General features: G+C 38.2%; 1 protein-coding gene across 1 annotated transcript in view; it reads left to right on the top strand.

The window, feature by feature from the left end:
* FAM186A (family with sequence similarity 186 member A) overlaps positions 1–27,792 on the top strand; it is a gene marked incomplete at both ends in the record, with an annotated part of 107,160 nt that overhangs the window by 32,117 nt on the left and 47,251 nt on the right. Inside the window, 1 exon segment of the mRNA XM_079714929.1 lies at positions 26,827–27,043. Coding sequence (XP_079571055.1) covers positions 26,827–27,043 — 217 coding nt within the window.

Raw genomic sequence — 27,792 nt, 5'->3', positions numbered from 1 at the left:
GCGGATTCTCAACCACTGCGCCACCAGGGAAGTCCCAAAATTTTTATTTTTCTTATTCTTAATTGCTCTAACAGATAACAGTTTGCTCAAAATAATAGCAACAAATGTATTTGACTACGTATGCTTGTGTATATATTGTATATATATGTGCTTATGTGTCCTGGTATAAAAGGGAAATGAATGATAGCAATAATACAAAGGATGAGAGGGAGGAATTAGGATTATTTTGTTATTATAAGGTACTCACACTACCTGTGAAGTGATATAACGTTACTTGAAAATGGACTTCAATTAGTTATAAGAATATATTGAAAACTCTAAGGCAATCACTAAAAATAAAAAAGTAAAAGAAAAAAAAGAAGTATAGGTGATATACTAAGGATAAAAGAGCATAATATAAAATGCTCAGTGAGAACCACAAAAGGCAGAAATAGAGCGGAAGACAAAAATAGAAAAAAGGAGGGCAAAAAATAGAAAACAGTAACAAACATGATAGATGTTAACCCAACTAGCATTAGAAAAAGATCTAAAATCAATAACTTAAGTTTTCACTTTGGGAAGCTAGAAAAGGAAGAGCAAATTAAATCCAAAGAGAGCAGAAGAAAAGAAATAAAATTAGTGCCAAAATCAATAAAATTGGAAACAGGAAATCAATAGAGAAAATCAATGAAACCAAAGCTCATTTTTTGAAAACAATAAAATGGATAAGCCTCTAGCCAGGCTAACTAAGGAAAAAAAAGAGAGAGAGAGAGGACACAAATTACTAATATCAGAGATGAAAGTGGCAACGTTCCACTACAAATTACATGAACGTTAAAAGGATAATAAAGGAATAATATGAATAAATCTGTGCCCCCCCCAATTTGATAACCTAGATGAAATGGACCAATTCTTTACAAGACTTATTTTTGATGTTATGGTGAAGAGTATTTTTTAAAAGACTTTATATTTTTTGGAGCAGTTTTAGGTCCACAACAAAATTAAGAGGAAGGTACAGAGATTTACCATATACCCCCCTTTCAAAAATACATACCCTTCTCCATTATTAACAACCCCCAAGAGAGTGGTACCTTTATTACAATTGATGAACCTACATTGACACATCATGATCACCCAAAGTCCATGGTTTACATTAGGGTTCATTCTTTGTGCTGTACATTTTATAGGTTTGGACAAATATATAATGACATGTATCCATCATGATAGTATCATACAGAGTATTTTCATTGTCCTAAAAATCCTCTGTGGGCTTCCCTGGTGGCACAGTGGTTGAGAGTCCGCCTGCCGATGCAGGGGACAGGGGTTCGTGCCCCGGTCCAGGAAGATCCCACATGCCGTGGAGCGGCTGGGCCCGTGAGCCATGGCCACTGGGGCTGTGCGTCCAGAGCCTGTGCTCCATAACGGGAGAGGCCACAACAGTGAGAGGCCCGCGTACCACACACACACACAAAAAAATCCTTTGTGCTCCACCTGTTCATGCCTCACCATCCTCCCTGACCCTTGGCAACCACTGATCGTTTTACTGCCTCCACTTTTGCCTTTTCCAAAATGTGATATGTTGGAATCATAGAGTATGTAGCCTTTTCGAATTGGCTTCCTTTACTTAGTAACATGCATTTAAGGCTCCTCCATGTCTTGATAGCTCTCTTTTTTCAGTGCTGAATAATAATATTCCATTGTCTGGACAAACCACAGTTTATTAATCCATTTACCTATTGAAGGACATCTTGTTGTTTCCAAGTTTTGGCAATTATGAATAAAGCTGCTATAAATATTGGTGAATGTTATTGTTTTTCAATTTCAATTTCCAGTTGTTCATTGCTAGTATATAGAAATACAATTTAAAAATTTTTTATTGTTCAGAGATTCTGAAAATATGAATATTACTAATTATTTGCTTATCTTCAACTTCATCCACTTTTTCTCTGGTCCTTTTTGACTTTTCTCTTATGTCCTTCATCATATTGGTTCTTTTCTTGACTTCAATGACCCTTATTAAATTTACATTTGAGTCTATTCTCCCTTGGAGCACCTTGTAATTTATAGTTTATTTCTGAGACAATTTTATATTTTTCTTTCTTTTTTTCCCTGATGAGCCGACAGATATCTTTAGTTTATTTTTTATTAATCTTTCCCTCTAGTTTTATTAAGATATAATTGATAAATAACATTGTATTATTTAAGATGTGCAACATAATGATTTGCTATATGTACACATTGTGAAATGATTACCACAATAAATTTAATTAACATCCATCATTTCACAGTTACAAATTTTTTTCCTTGTGATAAAAATTTTTAAGGTCTACTCTCTTAACAACTTTCAAACATGCATACAGTACTGTTAACTATAGTCACCATGCTGTACATTACATCTCCAGAACTTATTCATGTTACAACTAGAAGTTTGTACCTTTGACCACCTTTGCCCATTTCATCCACCCCCCAACCCTCACATCTGGCAACAACCAATCTGTTCTCTGTATTTATGAGCTTAGTTTTTTGGATTCCACATATAAGTGAGATAATACAGTATTTGTGTTTCTCTGACTTATTTCACGTAGCACAATACCCTCCAGGTCCATCCATGTTGTCATAAATGTTAGGATTTCCATTTTTTATGGCTGAATAATATTACACACACACACATATATATATATTCTACATCTTCTTTATCCATTCATCTGTGGATGGATACTTAAGTTGTTTCTAGTTTTATTTTTCTTTCATTTCTTTCCCATTTCATCATTTTTTTCATTTCTCCCTGTTTTTGTCCATATTTGTTTTTAGTTTTAAAATCTATGATTCAAGGTGGTTTTTCATATCCTCAGATACTTGTTTGAGTGTATTTAATTCTGTTTGGAGTTGGATTTAAATTTGCCTGTGACTTCCTGACTGTTTTTGGAGAGAGAGATTTTCCTCACTTGATTTATGTGCAAACTTATTTCCTAATCTTCTGCAGTAATTTATTATAGATTTCTTTTTTCTCTGCCTCTCTGTTTCTCTCTCTCTCTTTTTTTTTTTTTTTTTTGGTCCATGCCTGTGCAGTTCCCTGACCAGGGACTGAACCCAGGCCCTTGACAGTGAGAGCACAGAGTCCTAACCACTGGACTGCCAGGGAATTCTCTCTCATTTTGTGATAGATTTCCAGTTTAATTGTGCCCTTTTCTATCAGTATAGCAAAATCCAGGTATTTTAAAGAATTTTAGTTTGTTTGCATTTGTGGTGAGGGGAGGGATTATGAGTCCTGTGATATTGTAGTTCTCTTTGGTTTTGCAGAACCCTAAATTTATCTGCCCCCCCCTCCACTTTACTACCTAATCACTAACAGATGCTTCTTTCTTCCTGTGGATTCCCCCTCTCCCCCTAGAAGACTGCCCTTTTAAGTCATACCCCTTTAAGTAGAGTTCCATGCCTGGCCTGCTGTATGGTATCTGTCTCTTTGAATCTCATATCTGGAAAAGGCATTTATCTTTTTAAAACCCAGCTTTGACTCTTTATAGCAGCTGGCCTTCAGGATGCCCAAACTTTGAAATCTCTTCTATGAAATTTAGGATCTGATCTGCCCAGTTACTTCTTTTTTAAAGTATTTTCAGACTTAAGGTGAATTTGATTTTTCTTGATTGTTCCAATTCATTCTAAGGTATCTTTGCTAGCATCCTTCCTATGTCTTCCCTGTAGCTTTTTTTTTCTTTTCTTTTCTTTTTTTTTTGCGGTACACGGGCCTCTCACTGTTGTGGCCTCTCCCATTGTGGAGCACAAGCTCCGGACGCGCAGGCTCAGCGGCCATGGCTCATGGGCCTAGCCGCTCCACAGCATGTGGGATCCTCCCGGACCGGGGCACGAACCCGTGTCCCCTGCATCAGCAGGCGGACTCTCAACCACTGTGTCACCAGGGAAGCCCTTCTCTGTAGTTTTTTGTTTATTGTTTTTTAAATTTTTTATTTATTTTTTGCTGTGTTGGGTCTTTGTTGCTGCGTGCAGGCTTTTCTCTGGTTGTGGTGAACGGGGGCTACTCTTCATTGCTGTGTGTGGGCTTCTCATTGCAGTGGCTTCTCTTGTTGCAGAGCACGGGCTCTACGTGCGTGGGCTTCAGTAGTTGTGGCATGTGGGCTCAGTAGTTGTGGCTCACAGGCTCTAGAGCTCAGACTCAGTAGTTTTGGCGCACGGGCTTAGTCACTCCATGGCATGTGGGATCTTCCCAGACCAGGGCTCGAACCCGTGTCCCCTGCATTGGCAGGCAGATTCTTAACCACTGCGCCACCTTCCCTGTAGTTTTGATCAGTCTCCCTTTGCTCATTATAAAGCTCTGCGGCAGGGCAGGGGTGGGGTGGGAGTATGTGTGACTGGGTAACTGGTATTTGGGTTTTTTTTCTCTCTTTTTACTTACAGTCGTCTTGCATTTTCAGAACTCTCTTTCAGCGATGTATGTATATATTTGCATTGAATTTTCATACATGTGATGTTATTCTGTATCTTTTAGGAAGGAGATTTAGAAAGATTATTTGCTACATGACCTCCATTGTTTGCAGTTACCCAGAAGTCCCAAAGAGTTCTTTTTAAAAAAAAATATTAATTAATTAATTAATTTATTTATTTATTTGGCTGTGTGGGGTCTTAGTTGCTGCACTTGGGATCTTCGATGTGGCACACGGGATCTTTTGCTGTGGAGCATGGGCTTCTCTTTAGTTGTCGTGCACAGGCTCCAGAGTACGTGCAGGCTCAGTAGTTTCACCACACGGGCTTAGTTGCCCCGCAGCATGTGGGATCTTAGTTCCCCAGCCAGGGATCAAACCCACATCCCCTGAATTGGAAGGTGGATTCTTTTTTTCTTTTATTTTTTTGGCTGCGTTGGGTCTTCATTGCTGCACACGATCTTTCTCAAGTTGTGGCGAGTGGAAGCTACTCTTCGTTGTGGTGAACAGGCTTTTCATTGTGGTGGCTTCTCTTGTTGTGGAGCACAGGCTCTAGGTGTGAGTGTTTCAATAGTTGCAGCACTTGGGCTCAGTATCTGCGGCACATGGGTCCCAGAGCACACAGGCTTCAGTAGTTGTGGCACATGGGCTCAGTAGTTGTGGTGCATGGGCTCCAGGGCGCAGGCTCAGTAGTTGTGGTGCACGGGCTTAGATGCCCCTTGGCATGTGGGATCTTCCCGGACCAGGGATCGAACCCGTGTCCCCTGCATTGGCAAGCAGATTCTTAACCACTGGACCACCAGGGAAGCCCCCCAAAGAGTTTTTTTAAGTGGCTGTACCAATTAGACTTCCACAAACAATCTATAAGAATGCCATGACTCTGTAGCATTACCAGTACTTCATATTACAGTCTTTTATTTTTAGCCATTCCATTGGGTATATGATACTATGTTATTATGGTTTTAATTTGCACTTTATTAGTTACTAATGAAACTGAACACATTTTCTTGTGATTATTGATCATTTGGACATTCTCTTTATTGAAATACCATTCATGTCTTTTGCCTAGTCTTTCTATCAGGTTCTATTAATTTGTAAGTGTTCTTTATATGTTCTGGATTCAAGTCCTTCACTAATAATATGGACTGCAACTATTTTCTCTTACTCTGTGGATTTCCTTTCATGCTCCTAATTGTGCCTATTGACTAATGCAATTTCTAAAATTTTAATGTAATCCAATTTATTTCTCTTTTACTTTATGCTTAGTGCTTCTTGCATTTTATATATGAAAAAAGTAATGAGCGTATATTTATATGTTGTGTTTACCTTTCACATTTAGATTTACAATCCACCTGGAATTAAATTTTGTTTACAGTGTGAAGTAGAGATTAGAACTTGAATTTTAACTAGACACAAGCTTGGGGGAATGAGACAAGTCCGGGGTTCAATTAAGGTGGGAGGTCAGAACACAGAACTTTGCATGTAATTGGGACCTTTGATAGACAATATCCTCAGTAAATTAACTATATTCCACTGCCCAATACTACCAAAGGTAATAATAAGAAAGCTTACTGGTTCAGTCTTGGGCCTGGAAGGTAGAGAAGAAAAGAAAATCTCTTAGAATGCCTACCAATAGATTGGTGCTCATATGAGTTTGGAACCAGAATTCATGCTAACTCTATATCCCCCTAAAAATCAAGCTGGAATTTTAAAGAAATCACAAGGGATCTTGCCAAAAATGAATATACAGATATATAGACCCTGCCCAAGGGAAGTATTTTAAACACAAGACTGAATATATTTTCAGCAATGAAGTTTTTTTGTTCTGTTTTGTTTTTTATTTGGCTGTACGCAGGGCAGGTGGTATCTCAGTTCTCCAACCAGGGATCCAACCCACGTCCCCTGTATTGGAAGGGCAGAGTCTTAACCACTGGACCACCAGGGATGTCCCCAGCAAAGAAGTTTTATGGAAGAGGAAATAGGGTACAATGATCAAGATTTAGCAGAAACAAGAATCTAAGAAATCACATCCACCAACACTGGATTTTTAAAATTGTCAGATGTAGAATTTAAGCTCATTTACCATGTTTAAAAAAATAAAAATGACCAGAATACGATAAGATTAAAATTCTCTCAAAGTGAGCAGGAAGTTTTGAAAACAAACCAAATAGAATTTCTTTTTTTAAAATAAATAAATTAATTAATTTATTTATTTTTGGCTGTGTTGGGTCTTCGTTGCTGCACACGGGCTTTCTTTAGTTGCGGCAAGCGGGGGCTACTCTTTATTGTGGTGCGTGGGCTTCTCATTGTGGTGGCTTCTCTTGTTGCGGAGCACAGGCTCTAGGTGTGGGCTTCAGTAGTTGTGGCACGTGGGCTCAGTAGTTGTGGTTCGCAGGCTCTAGAGTGCAGGCTCAGTAGTTGTGGTGCACGGGTTTAGTTGCTCCGTGGCCTGTGGGATCTTCCCAGACCAGGGCTCGAATCCATGTCCCCTATAATTGGCAGGTGGATTCTTTTTTTTTTTTTTTTCCAGTACGCAGGCCTCTCACTATTGTGGTCTCTCCCGTTGCAGAGCACAGGCTCCAGACGCGCAGGCTCAGCGGCCATGGCTCACGGGCCCAGCTGCTCCGCAGCATGTGGGATCCTCCCGGACCAGGGCACGAACTTGCATCCCCTGCATTGGCAGGCGGACTCCCAACCACTGTGCCACCAGGGAAGCCACCAAATAAAATTTCTAAACATAAAAATAAAAATATTAAATTCACAAACTCAATAGACAGGTGAAGTAGCAGATTAAACACTAAAGAAAGAGTTAATAAACTGAGAAAATTGTGAAGAAATTATTAATAATGCAGCTCATGGGGAATTCCCTGGTGGTCCAGTGGTTGGGACTTGGCGCTTTCACTGCCATGGACCTGGGTTCAATCCTTGGTCGGGGAACTAAGATCCCACAAGCCACGCAGCATGGCCAAAAAAAAAAAAAAGAATGCAGCTCAGAGAGATGAAAAAATTGAAACCACAAAAGAGGGGTTAACCGACATGAAGATCCAATATATTCTAGTCAGACTTTCAGAAGGAGAAAATAGAAAAGACCGGAGAGAGGTAATACATAAATAAATAATGGCTGAGAATTTTACATATTAGATAAAGACATCAATATTCAGATTCAGGAATCCCAAAGAATCCCAAGCAAGGTAACAAAAATCAAATCAATATTTAAATGCGTAGTTGTGAGACAGCAGAAAACCAATGACAAAGATTGCATCTTAAAAGCAGGCAGAGAATAAAGTGAGATTCCTACAAATTAATGGCATTTATGCTCCCAGCTATCTCAAGAGTAACAATGGATACCAAAGATAATGGGATAACAACTTCAAAGCTTTGAGAGTAAACAACTCTCAACCTAGAATTGCATATCCAGCAAAAAATCTTTCAAGTATGAGGGTGAAATAAAGACATTTTCAGACAATGAGAAATTTAGAGGGTTTGCTACTAATAGACCCTCACTTAAGGAACTTCTAAAGGATGATTCTGAGGGAGAAGGAAGGTAATCACAGAGAAGTTTAATATGAAAAAAGGTGTAATGAGAAAATAAAATTGTAAACATAGGCAAATATAAAGAAATCAGGTATATAAAACAATAACAATAAAACAATAATAATGTCTAATTTGTGGAGCTTTACAAAAATAGAAATAAAATACTGGACAACAATAACATATTAAAAAGAGATTGATCAGTGTTAAAGCATTAAGCTACTTGTACTACCCAAGATGCGTATTGATACTGATTTACCTTAGACTGTGTTAATTTATAAATATATGTGTTGAAATTTTTAAGGAAGCTATTACTAAAAGAAAAAAATCAATTCAAAAGTCAGCAAGAAAGGTGAAAAACTTAGAACAGTAAGTATTCTAATCAATCCTATTTAGTGCTTTGTAATCATTCTAATTAGAAATAACGTGAATGATTATAGATGGTAAAAATGAAGCAAATACATCAATCTGCTGGACCTGGATCTGTTTACTGTTCCCTTAGTCTTCTCTGAATTATGTGGCATGGGAAGGAATTGAGGAGAGGTGGACAGACCCCTGCATGCTGCCTTTCTCAAGCACCTATGCCAGCAGGCTTCTACTGGGTTTGGACAAAGGAAGGCAAAGCAAAAGGCTGTAAGGCAGGAGGAAGGTAGACCCCCTCCCTGTTTCGCTGGGGCAGTGTCTCTGGAGTATCTCCTTCATGGATCCAGTTCATGACAGGCCTATTATACCAGCTTCCAAGCACCTGAGCTTCAGTAACACAATCTCCTCTTTTTGTTCCTGCTGTTACTATCTCTGGTTGCCTCACATTCATTCCCTGTTTGGCCTTTTGGCTCTTCTATGACATATGTAACAAATTCTCTACTTTAAATTTTTTTAATGCTTTACATACGTAATGTTCTCTCTGTTTTTCTGGTTAGACCCTGACTGATGTATTCAATAGCTATGCAAAAGTAAAAATTAAAATACAAAGATTGTTAGACTGGATGAAAAAAAATTCAGTAAATGCTCTTTAGAAGATATCTAAAACAAGAGACAGAAAAATTGAAAGCAAAAGGATGGCAAAACATATACCAGACAAATATTAACTGTTGGTGCAATTGTTTTAGTATCAGACAAATAGACTTTAAGTCAAAAAGTATTACTGGAGGGCTTCCCTGGTGGTGCAGTGGTTAAGAATCCACCTGCCAATGCAGGGGACATGGGTTCGAGCCCTGGTCCAGGAAGACTCCCACATGCCGTGGAGCAACTAAGCCTGTGAGCCACAACTACTGAGCCCACGTGCCACAACTACTCATGCCCACGTGACTAAAGCCTGTGCTCTGCAACAAGAGAAGCCACCACAATAAGAAGCCCGTACACTGCAACGAAGAGTAGCCCCTGCTCGCCGCAACTAGAGAAAGCCCACAGGCAGCAACGTAGACACAATGCAGCCAAAAAAACAAAAGTATTACTGGAGAGAAAGAGGGTTATCAATTGATAAGATTCAATTCCATGTGTGATAATTCTGAAACTGCACGCATGCCTATGCCCCTAGTAACAAAGCTTAAAAATATACAAAGAAAAAGATTTCACTAGTACAAGAAGAAATTGAAAAAAAATCTACTATTTTAATATAATTGGTTGATTAAGCTAACAAAACCCATTGAAGATGTAAAAGGTTTAAACAACACAATAACAAGCATCATCTAATGGACAAATTCAGGAATCAACATTAAAACTGGAAAATACATATTCTCTAAGCACAAATGGAACATTTCTCAGAATTGGCCACATTTTAGATTAAAGGTTTTAAAATTTTCAAAGAATTGATATTATACAGACCACAATGTAACCAAATTAGAAATTAGTGGACAAAAGTTGGCTAAAAAAAAAAAGAAACAAACAAATTGGGGAAAACTCCAAAATAATTCATAAGTCAAAGAAGTCATAGCAGAAATTAGAAAATACTTAGAATAACATACTTAGAATAACAATAAATGCATTATGTTAAATGCATATGAGATGTAATGAAAGTAGTACTTACAGGGAAATTTATACCTTATATTAGAAAAGAAAGTTAAAAATGCATAAGCTAAACAGACAACTTAGAAGTTAGGGGAAAAAAAAACAACAGATTAAGCCCAGAGAATGTAAAATGAAGGAAATAACAAAAATTAAGAGTACAAATTTAAAAAATAGAAAAAAATACAATGAAGAGGCTTAAGAAAGGTAAAAAATGATTCTTTGAGTAGTCTAATTCAACAATCTTTGTAACAGTTGATCAAGAAAAAAAAAGAAAAGGAGCAAATAAACACTATTAAGAATGAAAGGGGTGGACTTCCCTGGTGGCGCAGTGGTTAAGAATCCACTTGCAAATGCAGGGGACACAGGTTCAAGCCCTGGTCCAGGAAGATCCCACATGCCGTGAAGCAACTAAGCCCAAGAGCCACAACTACTGAGCCTGTGCTCTAGAGCCCATGAGCCACAACTACTGAGCCCACGTGCCACAACTACTGAAGCCCACGCACCTAGGGCCCGTGCTCTGCAACAAGGAAGCCCCTGCAATGAGAAGCCCACGCACTGCAATGAATAGTAGCCCCCATTCGCTGCAACTAGAGAAAGCCCGCACTCAGCAACAGAGACCCAACACAGCCAAAAACTTAATTAATTAATTAATTTAAAAACTCATTTCTACCTTAAAAAAAAGAAATGAAAGGGGTAGCTGCAACTAAGGAGCCCACCTGCTGCAACTAAGACCCAGCACAACCAAATAAATAAATAAATATTTTTAAAAAAAGAATGAAAGTGGTGATATAACAGTACATGCAGCAGAGATTGAACAAATGATAAGAGGATATAGAATATATTGTACAACTTGGGGACAGTAACTTAGAAAGCTTAGGTGAATTGGGAAATTTTCTAGGAAAATTAAACTTATACAAATTTTTCAGAGAAGAGAAAAATGGAAAACTCTTTACAACATATTTTTATGATATTAATATCATATAACCCTCATACTTTTGAAAGATAATTTTGCTGGATACACAGTTCTAGGTTGAGAGCTATTTACTCTTCAAAGCTTGAAGTTGTTTATCAATAAAAAAAATTATTAAGAGGTATACACTGTTTTCATACTGTCTGAAATTCAGCATGTAATTTGTTCTTAGAATACCTCTCAAATTGCACGTTAAATTTTCATCAGAAATACTTGATTGATATTTAGATTTCATAAAATTTATAGATGAAGAGTTAGATTCATATACCAAGTTCTTCCAAAATACTTAAAGGTTTTCCAATAAATGAATCATATTAGTTTTAAAATTTCAATTAGTTTAATTAAAATTAATTTCCTGTCACACTTGCCTCATTAAAATTTCTCAGTAGCTACACGTGGCAAGTGGCTACCATATTGGACAGCATAGCTCTAGAAAAACTCTTGCATATGTGTACAAGGAGGTATGTTCAAAAATTTTATACCATCGTCTGTAAAAGCACAAAACTGAAAACAAACCAATATAGTAATGGATAAGTAAATTGTAGTATATTTGTGCAATAAAATACTAAACACACAACAGTGTAAATGAACGAGCTATAGGTATACACTTCAACATGTATAAACTAAAAACAACACTATGTTGAGGGAAAAAAGCAAGTCACTGAAGGATAAAGAGAATAATTAAAAAACAAGCAAAACTACACAATCTACTGTCTAAGGATGTGTGTGTGCGCACATGCATGAGTGAGTGCGTGTGTGGTCTCTACTACAGGGGAGAAAACTTTACCTCACCCATTTTAGGTTTTCAGCTAGTACTCCTTCACAAAAAGACAGATTAACAAGAGAAAAGCATTTTACTAACATGTGCAGTGTACATCACCTGGGAGAAATTTAAAGGAAGAGTAACTCCAAGTGGCTTATGTTAGCATCTTCAACAAAGAACAATAAATTTGTGGAGAAATGACAGAAAAAAGCAAAGTAGTTTTAGGCTTTCAAAGTGGCAAACTGTGGGAAGGTAAATATATGGGAGGAAACTAATAGAGTAAGGTTTCTTTGCAGATTCCTCTGGTGCTGATAAGTCTATCTCCAGTAAAAAGAATTTGTATCCTGCCTTTAGGCAGAACAGGGGGATGACAGAGCTTTTCCGGCATTTGCTGATTTTTTTTTTTTTTTTTTGGCCGCGCCACACAGCTTGCGGGGATTCAACCAGGGATTGAACCCAGGCCCTCGGCAGTGAAAGCAGGAGTTCTAACCACTGGACAGCCAGGGGATTCCCACGTTTGCTGATTCTTAATAGCCTTCGGCTCAAAATAATTTTTATGTCAGAGGCATATTTTGGGGTGACATATTATGGTTTCCTTCACTGCTGTAACAAATATCCACAACCACATGGTATAAAACAACAGATATTTAGTCTCTCACAAGTCTAAAGGTCAGAAATTCTAGAGGTCTGAAATCTGCATCACTGGGCTGAAGTCAAGATGTCAGCAGGGCTGCACTCTCTCTGGACTCTGAGAATCCATTCCTTGTCTCTTGCAGTTTCTGGTAGCTGCTGGCATTCCTTGTCTGTGGCCACATCACTCCAATCTCCAAGGCCAGCAGATTCAAATCTCTCTCTGCTCCATCTTCACATTGAACCTTCTCTTCTGTATGTGTCTGTAAAATTTTGTCCCTCTTCCTCCCTTTTATAAGGACACTTGTGATTGCAATAGGGCTCTCCTAGATAATCCAGAATAATCTCTCCACTTCAAGATCATTAATTTAAACACATCTGCAAAGACCCTTTTCCCACATAAAGTAACTTTTACACATTCCTGGGATTATGACCTGATACTGAAATGGTGTAAGACCCTGTGGAGCCCTCCCTGTTACAAATCCTTTCCGTGTCCCATTTTCTTACTTGCAGGCAAAGTTTTCAACCTCCTCGACCTTCCCTGAGTTCTAAAGGGCAGATTCAAATAGTTGCTAATCAGGGAAGGGAGGGAATGCAGAAGCAAAGGAGGAGCAGTCAAGAAACAACAGTGCAGCCTTGGGGCAGGGTCCTGGTTCCTCTGCAAGGAACATACATAACAATACCTTTGAGTTCTTCTGCAGGTACTAAGGCCTCCACCCAGGTTTAGGATGGTAACTTCAGGCTGAACACAAGATTCCTAGAGCACCACCCTGTTGCCTCACCACCAACCTAATCAGAAGAAAGTCACACACCCTGCAGCCCTCACCCCCAATTTTGCCTGTAAAAACTTCTCTCCCCAAACCATTGGAGAGTTGTGGGTTTCTGGGCAGGAGCCACCCATTCTCCTTGCTTGGCCCTGCAATAAACCTTTCTCTGCTCCAAACTCCGACATTTAGATTTGTTTGGCCTCACTGTGCAGGAGCTTGTGCTCTTAACAATATCTTTGGGGGATGGGGACATCATTCAGTTTACTACTGTGTTAAAAGTATAGAGATTAAAATTCACGATAGTATTTATCTCTGGGCATTGGGAAAGGGATGCAATTGATATGGGGAACACAGGAGACTTTAAAGATTTTCTGTTTTTTCAGCTGGAGAATAGGTACACTGTGTTCATTTTGCTATTGCTATTATCTGTTTCTCACGTTCTATTCTGCTCCAGGTTATGGTGCTTTCTCTACCCTTCTTCTTACTTTGACCCTTTCATCCCTCTGGCATATAGTAGGCACTTAATAACCTGGTAGCATTTAAAGTGTTTACCATGTTACATATGGTAAAAGTTTATTTACAGATTATCTCATTTAATTCCCATGATAATTCAACATGGATAGGTATTACTATTAATCCTATTTCACGGATGGGAAACTGAGACTATCTGAGGCCTGCCTAAAGGTCATAGTTGTTACACGTGGTGGATCTGAATCAAATCCAGGTAGTGTGGGACTTCCCTTGTGGTGCAGTGGTTGGGAATCCACCTGCCAATGCAGGGGACACGGGTTTGATCCCTGGTCCAGGAAGATCCCACATGCCACAGAGCAACTAATCCCGTGCGCCACAACTACTGAGCCTGAGTGCTGCAACTGCTGAAGCCTGTGTGCCTAGAGCCCGTGTTCTGCAACAAGAAGCCACCACAATGAGAAGCCCGTGCACCACAACAAAGAATAGCCCCAACTCACCAAAACTAGAGAAAGCCCGCTCACAGCAATGAAGACCCAATGCAGCCAAAAAAATTTAAAAATTTAAAAAATAAAATAAAATCCAGGTAGTCTGATTCTACTGCCTGTAACTTTTTTTTTAATTAAGGTGAAATTCCCACTTTTTGGTATACTGTTCAAGAGTTTTGACAAAGACATGTCGTCGCCATCAAAATTCAGATTTAAAACAATTCTGTCTCCTTGAAAAATCCCCTTATGCCCTTTTGTGGCCAACCCCTCCCTGGCTGATAGACCCCTGAAGCCATTAGTTTTCTGTCCTTATAGTTTTCCCTTTCCTGAATGCCACACAAAGGGAATCATACCCTACATCATTTGAATCTGTCTTAGCATAAAGCATGCATTCACTAGTTGAAGGATATTGGGGTTGTTTCCAGTTTGGAGCAATTACAAGTAAAGTCACTACAAACATTCATGTATAAATTCTTGTATAAACATAAGTTTTCATCTCTTGGCTAAATACCTAGGAATGGTATTGCTAGGTCATATGGTAGCATATGTTTACAAAAAACTGCCAAACTGTTATCTTAAATAGCTTTACTATTTTGCATTCCCACTGGGAAAGTATAAGAGTTCCAGTTGCTCTACATCTTTGTCTGTGCTTAGAATTGTCATCATTTATTTAGATCTTCTTTGATTTCTTTCATCAATGCTTTGTAATTTTCAATGTACAGATCTTGCGCTTATCTTGTTAGATTTGTACTTAAGTATTTCATGTTTTTAGTGTTAATTGCAAATCGTACTGTTTTATTAAATTTCAATTTCCAATTGTTTATTGCTAGTGTATAGAAATATGATTTTGATTTTTGTATACTGGCAGCTCTTTTTTATAGATTCCTTGGGAGTTTTTACACAGTTTTTTGTTTGTTTGATTTTTGTTTTTGTTTGGTCTGTAAATACAAACCTTTTATTTCTCCCTTTCCAATGAATATTCTTTTATTTATTTATTTATTTATTTATTTATTTATTATTTTTTTTTATTAGTTTCTGCTTTATAACAAAGTGAATCAGTCATACATATACATCTGTTCCCACATCCCTTCCCTCATGCATCTCCCTCCCTCCCACCCTCCCCATCCCACCCCTCCAGGCGGCCACAAAGCACCGAGCTGATCTCCCCGTGCTCTGCGGCTGCTTCCCACTATCTATCTACCTTACGTTTGGTACTGTATATATGTCCATGCCTCTCTTTCGCTTTGTCACAGCTTACCCTTCCCCCTCCCCATATCCTCAAGTCCATTCTCAAGTAGGTCTGTGTCTTTATTCCCGTTTTACCCCTAGGTTCTTCATGACATTTTTTTTTTTTAAATTCCATATATATGTGTTAGCATACGGTATTTGTCTTTCTCTTTCTGACTTACTTCACTCTGTATGACAGACTCTAGGTCTATCCACCTCATTACAAATAGCTCAGTTTCGTTTCTTTTTATGGCTGAGTAATATTCCATTGTATATATGTGCCACATCTTCTTTATCCATTCATCCGATGATGGACACTTAGGTTGTTTCCAGCTCCGGGCTATTGTGAATAGAGCTGCAATGAACATTTTGGTACATGTCTCTTTTTGAATTATGGTTTTCTCAGGGTATATGCCTAGTAGTGGGATTGCTGGGTCATATGGTAGTTCTATTTTTAGTTTTTTAAGGAACCTCCATACTGTTCTCCATAGTGGCTGTACCAATTCACATTCCCACCAGCAGTGCAAGAGTGTTCCCTTTTCTCCACACCCTCTCCAGCATTTATTGTTTCTAGATTTGTTGATGATGGCCACAATGAATATTCTTTTATTTCCTTTTCTTACTTTATTGCATTGGGTAGGACCTTAATACAAGATTGAATAAAAATGAATCCTTAGAGCAATTTAGACTTTCACCATTAAGTATAATCCTAGCTGTAAATTTTTTGTAAATGTTCTTCATCACGTTGGGGAAGTTATCCTCTATTCCTAGTTTGCTATAGAATTAAAAAAAAAAAACATGAATGAATGTTGTCAGCTGCTTTTTCTGCATCTATTGAGATGATCATATGTTTTTTCTTATTTAGACTATTGATATGGTCATTTACATTTATTAATTTTCCAGTTTTGAATCAACCTTGTGTTCTAGGAATAAACTCCACTTGTTCATAATGTTTTCTTTTCAGTCCATTGTTTGATCTAATTTCTAATATTTTGTTAAGCATTTTTGTGACTGTGTTCATAAAGAATATTGACATATAGTTTATTTTCTTATGTCTTTGTCTGGCTTGGGTATCAGGATAATGCTGGCCTCAAAGAATAAATTGGGAAATGTTCTTTCCTGTTCAGTTTTCTGGAAGAATTTATGAGTAGCTGGTTAGCTTGTAATGTTATTTTTCATCACTTGACCTAGCAAAGTTTGACTCTGCTCTCCTGTATACCTGACTTAAATTACTGGCTGCAACTGGATCATCTGTTTCTTATTGCAATATTTGCAGCACTTAACATCTGATTACTCCTTATTTTAATTAAAAAATGTTTTTGTCTAATTTAAATTGTGGTAGAATTCACATAACATAAATTTTACCATCTTAACCATTTTTAAGTATATAGTTCAGTAGTATTAAGTATAATCACATTGTTGTGCAATCAGCCTCCAGAACTTTTTCATCATTTTTTTTTTTTTTTGGCCCCACTGCACAGCCCTTGGCAGTGAGAGCACAGAGTCCTAACCACTGGACTGCCAGGGGATTCCTCCAGAACTTTTTCATCTTGCAAAACTAAAACTCTACACCTATTAAACAACAATACCCTATTTCCCTCTTCCCTTTAGCCTCTGGAAACCACCATTTTACTTGTTTCTATAAATTCTACTATTCTAGATATCTCATATTAGTGAAATCATACAGTATTTGTTTTTTATGACTGGCTTATTTCACTTAGTTTAATGTTTTAAGGTTCATCCATGTACCATGTGTCAGAATTTCCTTCCTTTTAAAGGCTGAATAACATTTCAAAGTATGTATATACCACATTTTGTTATCCATTCAGCTGTTAATGCACACTTGGGTTGCTTCTATCTCTTGGCTATTGTGAATAATGCTACTATGAACACAGGTGTACTAAGATCTCTTAGGGACCCTGTTTTCAATTATTTCAGGTATATAACCAGAAGTAGAATTGCTGGATCATATGGTAATTCTATTTTTAATATTTTGAGGAACTGCCATACATTTTCCATAATGGCTGTATCATTTTGTATTCCCACTGACAGTGCACAAGAGTTCCAATTTTCACATCCTTGCCAGCATTTATTTTCTATTTTTCACTTGTTTGTTTTTGATAGTAGCCATCTGAATGGGTATGAAGTGGTATCTCATTGTGGTTTTGATTTGCATTGCCCTAATGATTAGTGATTTTGAGATTTTTTTCATATATCTGTTGGCCATTTTATATATCTTCTTTGAATGTCTATTCAAGTTCTTTGCCCATTTTTGAATTGGGTTATTTATTTATTTGATGTTAAGAGTTTATTTTTAAATAAGTTTAAAAAAATATTTATTTATTCATATGATTGCACTGGGTCTTAGTTGCAGCACATGGGCTCCTTAGTTGTGGCATGCGAACTCTTAGTTGCAGCATGCGTGTGGGATCTAGTTCTCAGATCCCACACTGGGTTTGACTAGGGATCGAACCTGGGTCCCTGCACTGGGAGTGTGGAGTCTTACCCACTGTGCCACCAGGGAAGTCCCAAGAGTTCTTTATATATTGTGGATATTAACCCTTCATTAGATATATGATTTGCAAAAATTTTTTTCACTCCATAGGTTAACTTTTCACTCTGTGGATTGTGTCCTTTGATGCACGTTTTAAATTTTGATTTAGTCCAATCTATTTTTACTTTTATTGCCTGTACTTTTGGTGTCATATCTAAGAAATCATTGCCAAATCCAACGTCATGAAGCTTTTCTCTCTACATTTCCTCTGTTTTATAGTTTTAGGTCTTATGCTTAGGTTTTTGATCCATTTTGAGTCAATTTTTGTATATAGTATAAGATAAGGGTCCAACTTCATTCTTGCATGTGGGTATCCATCCAGTTTTCCCAACATCATTTGTTGACAGATTGTCCTCTCCCATTGAATGGTCTTGGCACTCTTGTCAAAAATTACTTGGCCATATATGCAAAAGTTTATTTCTGGGCTCTGTATTCTATTCTACTGGTCTATATGTCTTTTATGACAGTATGCTATTTTTATTTTTTATTATTATTTTTTTTTTTGCGGTACACGGGCCTCTCACTGTTGTGGCCTCTCCCGTTGTGGAGCACAGGCTCTGGACGCGCAGGCTCAGTGGCCATGGCTCATAGGCCCAGCTGCTCCGCAGCACATGGGATCTTCCCAGACCGGGGCACGAACCTGTGTCCCCTATATCAGCAGGTGGACTCTCAACCACTGCGCTACCAGGGAAGCCCAACAGTATGCTATTTTAATTATTGTAGATTTATAGTAATATTTGAAAATGAGAAGTATGAGCTCTCCAACTTTATTCCTCTTTTTCTTTTTTTTTTTTTTTTTGCGGTACGCGGGCCTCTCACTGCTGTGGCCTCTCCCATTGCAGAGCACAGGCTCTGGACGCGCAGGCTCAGCGGCCACGGTGCACGGGCCCAGCCGCTCTGCATCACGTGGGATCTTCCCGGACCGGGGCATGAACCCGTGTCCCCTGCATCGGCAGGCAGACCCCCAACCACTGCGCCACCAGGGAAGCCCTATTCCTCTTTTTCAAGATGGTTTTGGGTATTTGGGGTACCTTGAGATTCCACATGAATCCTAAAGATGGATTTTTCTATTTCTGCAGAAAACACCATTGGGGTTTTGTTAGGGATTATACTGTCTGTAGATTGGTTCAGTAGTACTGATGTTTTAACATTGTCTTTCATCTCCTTGGTTAAGTTTATTATGAGTATTTTATTCTTTTGATGCTACTGTAAGTAGAAATGTTTTCTTAATTTCCTTTTCAGATTGTTAACTGTTAGTGTATAACAACACAACTGATTTTTTTTTTTTTTTGCGGTACACGGGCCTCTCACTGTTGTGGCCTCTCCCGTTGCGGAGCACAGGCTCCGGACGCACAGGCCCAGCGGCCATGGCTCATGGGCCCAGCCACTCCGCGGCATGTGGGATCCTCCCAGACCAGGGCACGAACCCGTGTCCCCTGCATCGGCAGGTGGACTCTCAACCACTGCGCCACCAGGGAAGCCCCACAACTGATTTTTAAAAATCAATTTATTTAAACTAAACTAAAAAAAAAAGAAATAGTTCACCCATTTTTCACACTGTACCTACCCCTACCTTTGGTAACCATCAAACTGTTCTCTGTAGCTATGAATTTAGTTTTATTTTAGATTGCACATATAAGAAAGATCATACGGTATTTGTGTTTCTCTGTCTCACTTATTTCACTTAGCATAATGCACTCAAAGTCCATCCACGTTGTTGTAAATGGTAAAACTTCATTGTTTTCTGTGGTTGACTAATATTCCATTGTATATTTTTGTATGCTTGGTTTGTTTCCATATCTTGGCTATTGTAAATAATGCTACAGTGAACATGGGAGTGCAAATATCTTTTCTAATTAGTGTTTTTGTTTTCTTCAGATAAATACCCAAAAGCGGAATTGCTGAATCATATGGTAGTTCTATTTTTAATCTTTTGAGGAAACTCCATTTTGTTTTCCATAGTAGCTGCACCAATTTACATTCCCACCAGCAGTGCACAAGGGTTCCCTTTTCTCCACATCCTTGCCAACACTAAGAAGTGTTGCTAATTTTAGTCTTTTTGATAATAGCCATTCTAACAGGTGTGAGGTACATTTCATTGTGGTTTTGATTTGCATTTCCCTGATGATTAATAATGGTAGAGCATCTTTTCATGTACCCATTGGCCATCTGTATGTCTTCGTTGGAAAAATGTCTATGCATATCTTCTGTCCATTTTTTAAATCAGATTGTTTGGGTTTTTGCTATTGAGTTGTATGAGTTCTTTACATATTTTGAATATTAGCCCCTTATCAGATATATGATTTGCAAACATTTTCTCCCATTTGGTAGGTTGCTTTTTCATTTTGTTGATGGTTTCCTTTGCTGTGCAGAAGCTATTTATTTATTTATTTAGGCTGCACCAGGTCTTAGTTGAGGCACTTGGGATCTTCGTTGCAGCATATGGGATCTTTTAGTTGCAGCATGCGGACTTCTTAGTTGCGGCATGCAGACTCTTAGCTGTATCATGTGGTCTCTTAGTTATGGTATGCATGTGGGATCTAGTTCCCTGACTGGGGATTGAACCCAGACCCCCTGCATTGGGAGCATGGAGTCTTACCCACTGGACAACCAGGGAAGTCCCCAGAAGCTTTTTAGTTTGATGTCGTACCACTTGTTTATTTTTGCTTTTTTTACCTTTGTTATTGGTGTCAAATCCAAAAAATTATCACCAAGAGCAATGTCAAGGAGATTACTACCTATGTTTTCTTCCGGAATTTTTATAGTTCCAGGTCTTACATTCAAGTCTTTCATCCATTTGGAGTTAATTTTTATGTATGGTATAAGACAGAAATCCAGTTTCACTCTTTTGCATGTGGCTGTCCAATTTTCCCAGCACCATATATTGAAAAGACTTTCCTTTCCCCACTGTATACTCTTGGTTCCTTTGTCATAAACTGATGATATGTGTGTGTGGGTTTATTTCCAGGCTCTCTTTTCTGTTCCATTGATGTATGTGTCTATTTTTATGCTGATACTGTACTGTTTTAATTTCTATAGCTTTGTAATATTGTTTGAAATCAGGGAGCTTGATGCCTCCAGCTTTTGTCTTTTTTCTCAACATTGCTTTAGCTCTTCAGGGTCTTTTATGATTCCAAAAGAATCAAATTTTAGGATTTTTTGTTCTATTTCTGTAAAAAAATTTCAGGATTTTTTCTTCTATTTTTAGGATTTTTTGTTCTATTTCTGTAAAAAATGTCATTGGAATTTTGAAAAGGATTGTATTCAATCTGTAGGTTGCTTTGGGTAGTATAGATATTTTAACAATATTAATTCTTGCAGTGTATGAGCATGAAATACTTTTCCATGTGTGTCTTCAATTGCTTTCATTAATGTCTTGTATTTTCCAATATACACATCTTTCACCTCCTTGGTTAAATTTAGTCTCAGATATTTTATTCTTTTTGATGAAGTTGTAAATGGGATTACTTTCTTAATTTCTCTTTCTGAGAGTTCATTATTAGTATATAGAAAATTAAACATTTTTGTGTATGATTTTGTATCCTGCAACTTTCATGAATTCATTTATTTGTTCTAACAGGTTTGTTTTTTGTTGTTGTTGCTGTTGTTTTTTTATGGAAACTTTTTTTTTGGCTGTGTTGGGTCTTCGTTGCTGCACACAGGCTTTCTCTAGTTGTGGCAAGCAGAGGCTACCCTACGTTATGGTGGGCTTCTCATTGTGGTGGCTTCTCTTTTGTGGAGCATGGGCTCTAGGCACGCAGGCTTCAGTAGTTGTGGCACACGGGCCCAGTAGTTGTGGCTTGTGGGTTCTAGAGCACAGCCTCAGTAGTTGTGGTGCACAGACTTAGCTGCTCCATGGCATGTGGACTCTTCCTGGACCAGGGATCGAACCCATGTCCCCTGCATTGGCAGGTGGATTCTTAACCACTGAGCCACCAGGGAAGTCCCTTTTGATGGAATCTTTAGAGTTTTCTATATATAAGATTATATCATCTGCAAATATAATATTTCCTCCTTTCCAATATGGATGTCTTTTATTTTTTTATTTTTTAATTAATTAATTAATTTATTTATTTATTTATTTTTGGCTGCGTTGAGTCTTTGCTGCTGTTGGTGGGCTTTCTCTAGTTGCGGTGAGTGGGGGCTACTCTTCGTTGCTGTGCGCAGGCTTCTCTTGTTGTGGAGCACGGGCTTTAGGTGTACAGGCTTCAATAGTTGTGGCATGCAGGCTCCAGTAGTTGTGGCACGCAGGTTCAGTAGTTGTGGCTTACAGGTTCTAGAGCACAGGCTCAGTAATTGTGGTACATGGGCTTAGTTGCTCCACAACATGTGGGATCTTCCCAGGCCAGGGATTGAACCTGTGTCCCCTGCATTGGCAGGTGGATTCTTAACCACTGCACCACCAGGGAAGTCCCTATTTATTTTTTCTTGCCTAATTACTCTGGCTAGGACTTCCAGTAATATGTCAAATAGAACTGGTAAGAGTGGGCATCCTTGTCTTGTTCCTAATCTTAGAGGAATAATTTTCAGATTTTCACTTTTCAGTATGATGTTAGCTGTGGGCTTGTCATATATGGCATTTATTATATTGAGGTATGTTCCCTCTATACCTGCTTTGTTGAGAGTTTTCATCACAAAAGGGTGTTGAATTTTGTCGCATGCTTATTCTGCATCAATTGAGATGATCATATGATATTTTTCCCCTTCATTTTGTAAATTTGGTACATTTCATTCATTGATTTTCACATGTTGAACCATTTTTGCATCCCTGGAATAAACCCCACGTGGTCATGGTATATAATTCTATTAATGTGCTGTTTAATTCTGTTTGCTAGTATTTTGTTGAGGATTTTTGCAACAATGTTTAGAGGTGTTGGTCTGTAGGGTTTTTTTTTGTTTGTTTTGTTTTGCAGTATCTTTATCTGACTTTGGTATGAGGGTAATTCTGGCCACAAAGAATGAGTTGAGAAAGGTTCCTTTCTCTTGAATTTTCTGGGAGAATTTATGAGAAGTTGGTGATACTCTTTCTTTAATCACCATGCTGTGTGTTAGTTTGTAATGTTATTCTTCATCACGGCTTATCAAACTTTGTCTCTGCTCTCCTGTATTTTTGATAATTTGCTGCAACTGCATTACCTATTTCTGATTGCAGTATTTCCAGCACCTAACATTTGATTACTTTTTTTTTTTTTTTTGCGGTACGCGGGTCTCTCACTGTTGTGGCCTCTCCCGTTGTGGAGCACAGGCTCCAGATGTGCAGGCTCAGCGGCCATGGCTCACAGGCCCCGCTGCTCCACAGCATGTGGGATCCTCCCAGACCAGGGCACAAACCTGCGTCCCCTGCATCGGCAGGCGGACTCTCAACCACTGCGCCACCAGGGAAGCCCTGATTACTCTTTTGACATGGTGATTTGGCTTGCAAAATCCAAATCTTAATGTTATTGTAAGGAGTGTAGAGAGAGTTCAGTTTGTCTGAAGCCAAACTGAGAGAGTAATTGATAAATTTGGAAAAGATGGAGCAGTGATTCTCCATCTATCAGATTTACCATTCCCTTTTAAAATATTTTTAACATACCTTTGTTCCTCTGAAGTGAAATTCATAGATAAAATATCTATACTCATACTTTAAAAAATTAATATGTGAGGGTAAATATAAGTGCTAATTTATAATAACACACATTTCAATGTGTAAATTCTAGGTCAAACTTCAGTAGAAGACATAACAAAGAAGTAGATATGTAGAATTAATTATGTATTAATTATGTATTAATTATGTAGAATTAAAATAAATATGAAAGCTACAAATATAGGCTGATACAAATGCAGGTTTATTGTACTGGCACTACATACTATTAGCAGTAGTGCATTGCTAGTTGGTACTATGGTGTTTCAGAATGGTGAAATTTTATTGGAGAAATTCTAAAGAATATTTTCCTTTGATTTATAAAATATTTGCATTCCTGGAAATTTCAGTAAGCAATGAAACTCCGTAAAAAATTATTCTGCATTTATACTTTAAAAAGAGTAAGTTTCTAGGCTCAGATAATTATAAACAGATTTTTTTTTTATTAGTTTCTGCTTTATAACAAAGTGAATCAGTCATACATATACATCTGTTCCCACATCCCCTCCCTCATGCATCTCCCTCCCTCCCACCCTCCCCATCCCACCCTTCCAGGCGGTCACAAAGCACCGAGCTGATCTCCCTGTGCTTTGCGGCTGCTTCCCACTATCTATCTACCTTACGTTTGGTAGTGTATATATGTCCATGCCTCTCTTTCCCTTTGTCACAGCTTACCCTTCCCCTTCCCCATATCCTCAAGTCCATTCTCAAGTAGGTCTGTGTCTTTATTCCCGTTTTACCCCTAGGTTCTTCATGACATTTTTTTTTTTTTTAAATTCCATATATATGTGTTAGCATACGGTATTTGTCTTTCTCTTTCTGACTTACTTCACTCTGTATGACAGACTCTAGGTCTATCCACCTCATTACAAATAGCTCAGTTTCGTTTCTTTTTATGGCTGAGTAATATTCCATTGTATATATGTGCCACATCTTCTTTATCCATTCATCCGATGATGGACACTTAGGTTGTTTCCAGCTCCGGGCTATTGTGAATAGAGCTGCAATGAACATTTTGGTACATGTCTCTTTTTGAATTATGGTTTTCTCAGGGTATATGCCTAGTAGTGGGATTGCTGGGTCATATGGTAGTTCTATTTTTAGTTTTTTAAGGAACCTCCATACTGTTCTCCATAGTGGCTGTACCAATTCACATTCCCACCAGCAGTGCAAGAGTGTTCCCTTTTCTCCACACCCTCTCCAGCATTTATTGTTTCTAGATTTCTTGATGATGGCCATTCTGACTGGTGTGAGATGATATCTCATTGTAGTTTTGATTTGCATTTCTCTAATGATTAATGATGTTGAGCATTCTTTCATGTGTTTGTTGGCAGTCTGTATATCTTCTTTGGAGAAATGCCTATTTAAGTCTTCTGCCCATTTTTGGATTGGGTTGTTTGTTTTTTTGCTATTGAGCTGCATGAGCTGTTTATAAATTTTGGAGATTAATCCTTTGTCAGTTGCTTCATTTGCAAATATTTTCTCCCATTCTGAGGGTTGTCTTTTGGTCTTGTTTATGGTTTCCTTTGCTGTGCAAAAACTTTGAAGTTTCATTAGGTCCCATTTGTTTATCTTTGTTTTTATTTCCATTTCTCTAGGAGGTGGGTCCAAAAGGATCTTGCTGTGATTTATGTCATAGAGTGTTCTACCTATGTTTTCCTCTAAGAGTTTGATAGTTTCTGGCCTTACATTTAGGTCTTTAATCCATTTTGAGCTAATTTTTGTGTATGGTGTTAGGGAATGATCTAATCTCATACTTTTACATGTCCCTGTCCAGTTTTCCCAGCACCACTTATTGAAGAGGCTGTCCTTTCTCCACTGTACATTCCTGCCTCCTTTATCAAAGATAAGTTGGCCATATGTGCGTGGGTTTATCTCTGGGCTTTCTATCCTGATCCACTGATCTATCTTTCTGCTTTTATGCCAGTACCACACTGTCTTAATTACTGTAGCTTTGTAGTATAGTCTGAAGTCAGGCAGCCTGATTCCTCCAGCTCCGTTTTTCGTTCTCAAGATTGCTTTGGCTATTCGGGGTCTTTTGTTTTTCCAAACAAATTTTGAAATTTTTTGTTCTACTTCTGTGAAAAATGCCAGTGGTATAAACAGATTTTTTTTAACCTATGTAAATATCCCATGGGACAGTCAAAACTTATGCAGGCTGGGCCAATTCTTTAACATGTGTACTGTCCATTGCACTGTTGGGTGGGCTGGCACCCCTTAGCACCTTTTACTAAATAAAATAAATCTTCCCTCCCATTCATTGTTACAACCAAAAATGCTTCCACAAATTTCTTTTTTAAGTTATTTATTTATTTAGGCTGCGTTGAGTCTTCATTGCTGCGTGTGGGCTTTCTCTAGTTGTGGTGAGCGGGAGCTACTCTTTGTTGGGGTGCACAGGCTTCTCGTTGCAGTGGCCTCTCTTGTTGTGGAGCACGGGCTCTAGGCATGCGGGCTTCAGTAGTTGCAGTGTGTGGGCTCAGTAGTTGTGGCTCGTCGGCTCTAGAGCGCAGTCTCAGTAGTTATGGCGCGTGGGCTTATTTGCTCCACGGCATGTGGGATCTTTCCCGACCAGGGATGGAACCCGTGTCCATTGCATTGGCAGGCGGATTCTTAACCACTGCGCCGCCAGGGAAGTCCCCACAAATTTCTAAATGCCCATATGAGGCAGTAATTACCCACACTGAGAATTTGCTGATAGATTTTTGAGGAGGGGAAATAATGAAGTAGAAATCATGTCGTGGAATATTCTGATAGCTGCTTTCCAGTTGTAAGCATTGATTAAAAAAAGAAAAAGAAGTAACTTCCTTTAATTAATTAGTAATTAATTAGTTTATAGCAGCCACAGTTTATAAGGCATTTCACGCATCTTACATGTCTCACATCAACTGTAAACTCAGTATCTGCATTATTTTACAGATGAGTCAGGGCAGCTCAGAATTGTTAAGTGATTTATTAAAAGTCATTTTAATGAGAGAGCTAGAGTTGGAATCCAGATATGGTTTCAGACCCAATATTCTTTTCATTATATCATAGCAATGCTAGGATGAAGGCAGAGAAAAAAAATTTAAGAGGAAAATCTGAGACTCACAGAAAAACTAGAATTAGGGGACTTCCCTGGTGGTTCAGTGGTTAAGACTACATGCTTCCACTGCAGGGGGGTGCGGATTTGATCCCTGGTCAGGAAACTAAGATCTCACATGCCGTGCAGCCAAAAACAAACAAACAAACAAACAAAAGACAACAACAACAAAAAACTAGAATTGGCAAGCCTTTGATTAGACAGCTTTATAGTGACTGTCACTGACATTCTGGGAAGAAAGGTGGTCAAAGCTTACTGTCAAACAGAGGATTTATTAATATATTCTCCCTTCTTATTCTTATAGGACCTTAATATGCAGCTGGGTGACATCATGCAGAATGTGCAGTGGATAATAAATCGCTATACTATGGATGAGAATGTGCACTCTGGAAGGAAAATATCCCTTACAGAACATAAGAAATGGAGAGCAAGTTTGCTGGAGGAAATGGTTACTTGTGCCAAGACTGCTGAAATTAAAGAAAAGACTCTTGTCCACATTCTGGCGTGGCTGGAAGAATGGAGTAAGTTTCCAGAAGTGATTTAAAGTTAATGAAAAAGCTAGAGAATGGAATTATAAGCAAATTATGAAGGATTAGAAGAAGACTAAACAAGAAAAGACTAAGGTGGTTATTTAGAGAACAGGTGCTCTCTGTTCCAGGAAGAATAGAATAAGGAAAATATAAGCTCGCTCACTTAGTACCAGCTATTCTGGCCTCCTTGCTTTTCTTCAAGCATGCCAGCATACTCCTGCCCAGTGTCCTTATGCTTCCTAGTCCCTTGCCTGGAACATTTTCCATCAGGTAGCCACATGGCTCATTCTCTGCTTATATTTCACTTTAAAATGAGGTGTTCTCTGACCATCCCCATTCTCTACCCACTGGCGCTGTCCATTATTCTTTACTCTTCTTTATTTTTGTCTATAGCATTTCTTACCATCTGACATACTTTATAATTAATGTGTCTTTAAAAAATTTTTTGTCTGTGTCCTTTCACTAGAATGTAAATAGTATGAAGTTAGAGAATTTGTTTTATTAAATGCTGTATCTTCAGGATCTAGAACAGTACATGACAGAGGAGACACTGGTTGGATGAAAGAATGAATAAGCTAAGAATACAAAAAAGAGAAATTTCATTTAGTTACAAGAAATCTCATGTAACAGGGGTTATAAAATACTAGAAAACTTACCAAAGGAGTTAATTGGAGTTTAGATCCCCAATATTAAAGCACATGTTCACATTTTAGATATCTCCATCCCTGAAGTCAGGGAAC

The sequence above is a fragment of the Hyperoodon ampullatus genome (assembly GCF_949752795.1).
Source record: "Hyperoodon ampullatus genome assembly, chromosome: 11".
Lineage (NCBI taxonomy): Eukaryota > Metazoa > Chordata > Mammalia > Artiodactyla > Ziphiidae > Hyperoodon > Hyperoodon ampullatus.
Note: the sequence above shows the minus strand (reverse complement) of the source record. Positions and strands in the feature narration are given on the sequence as shown.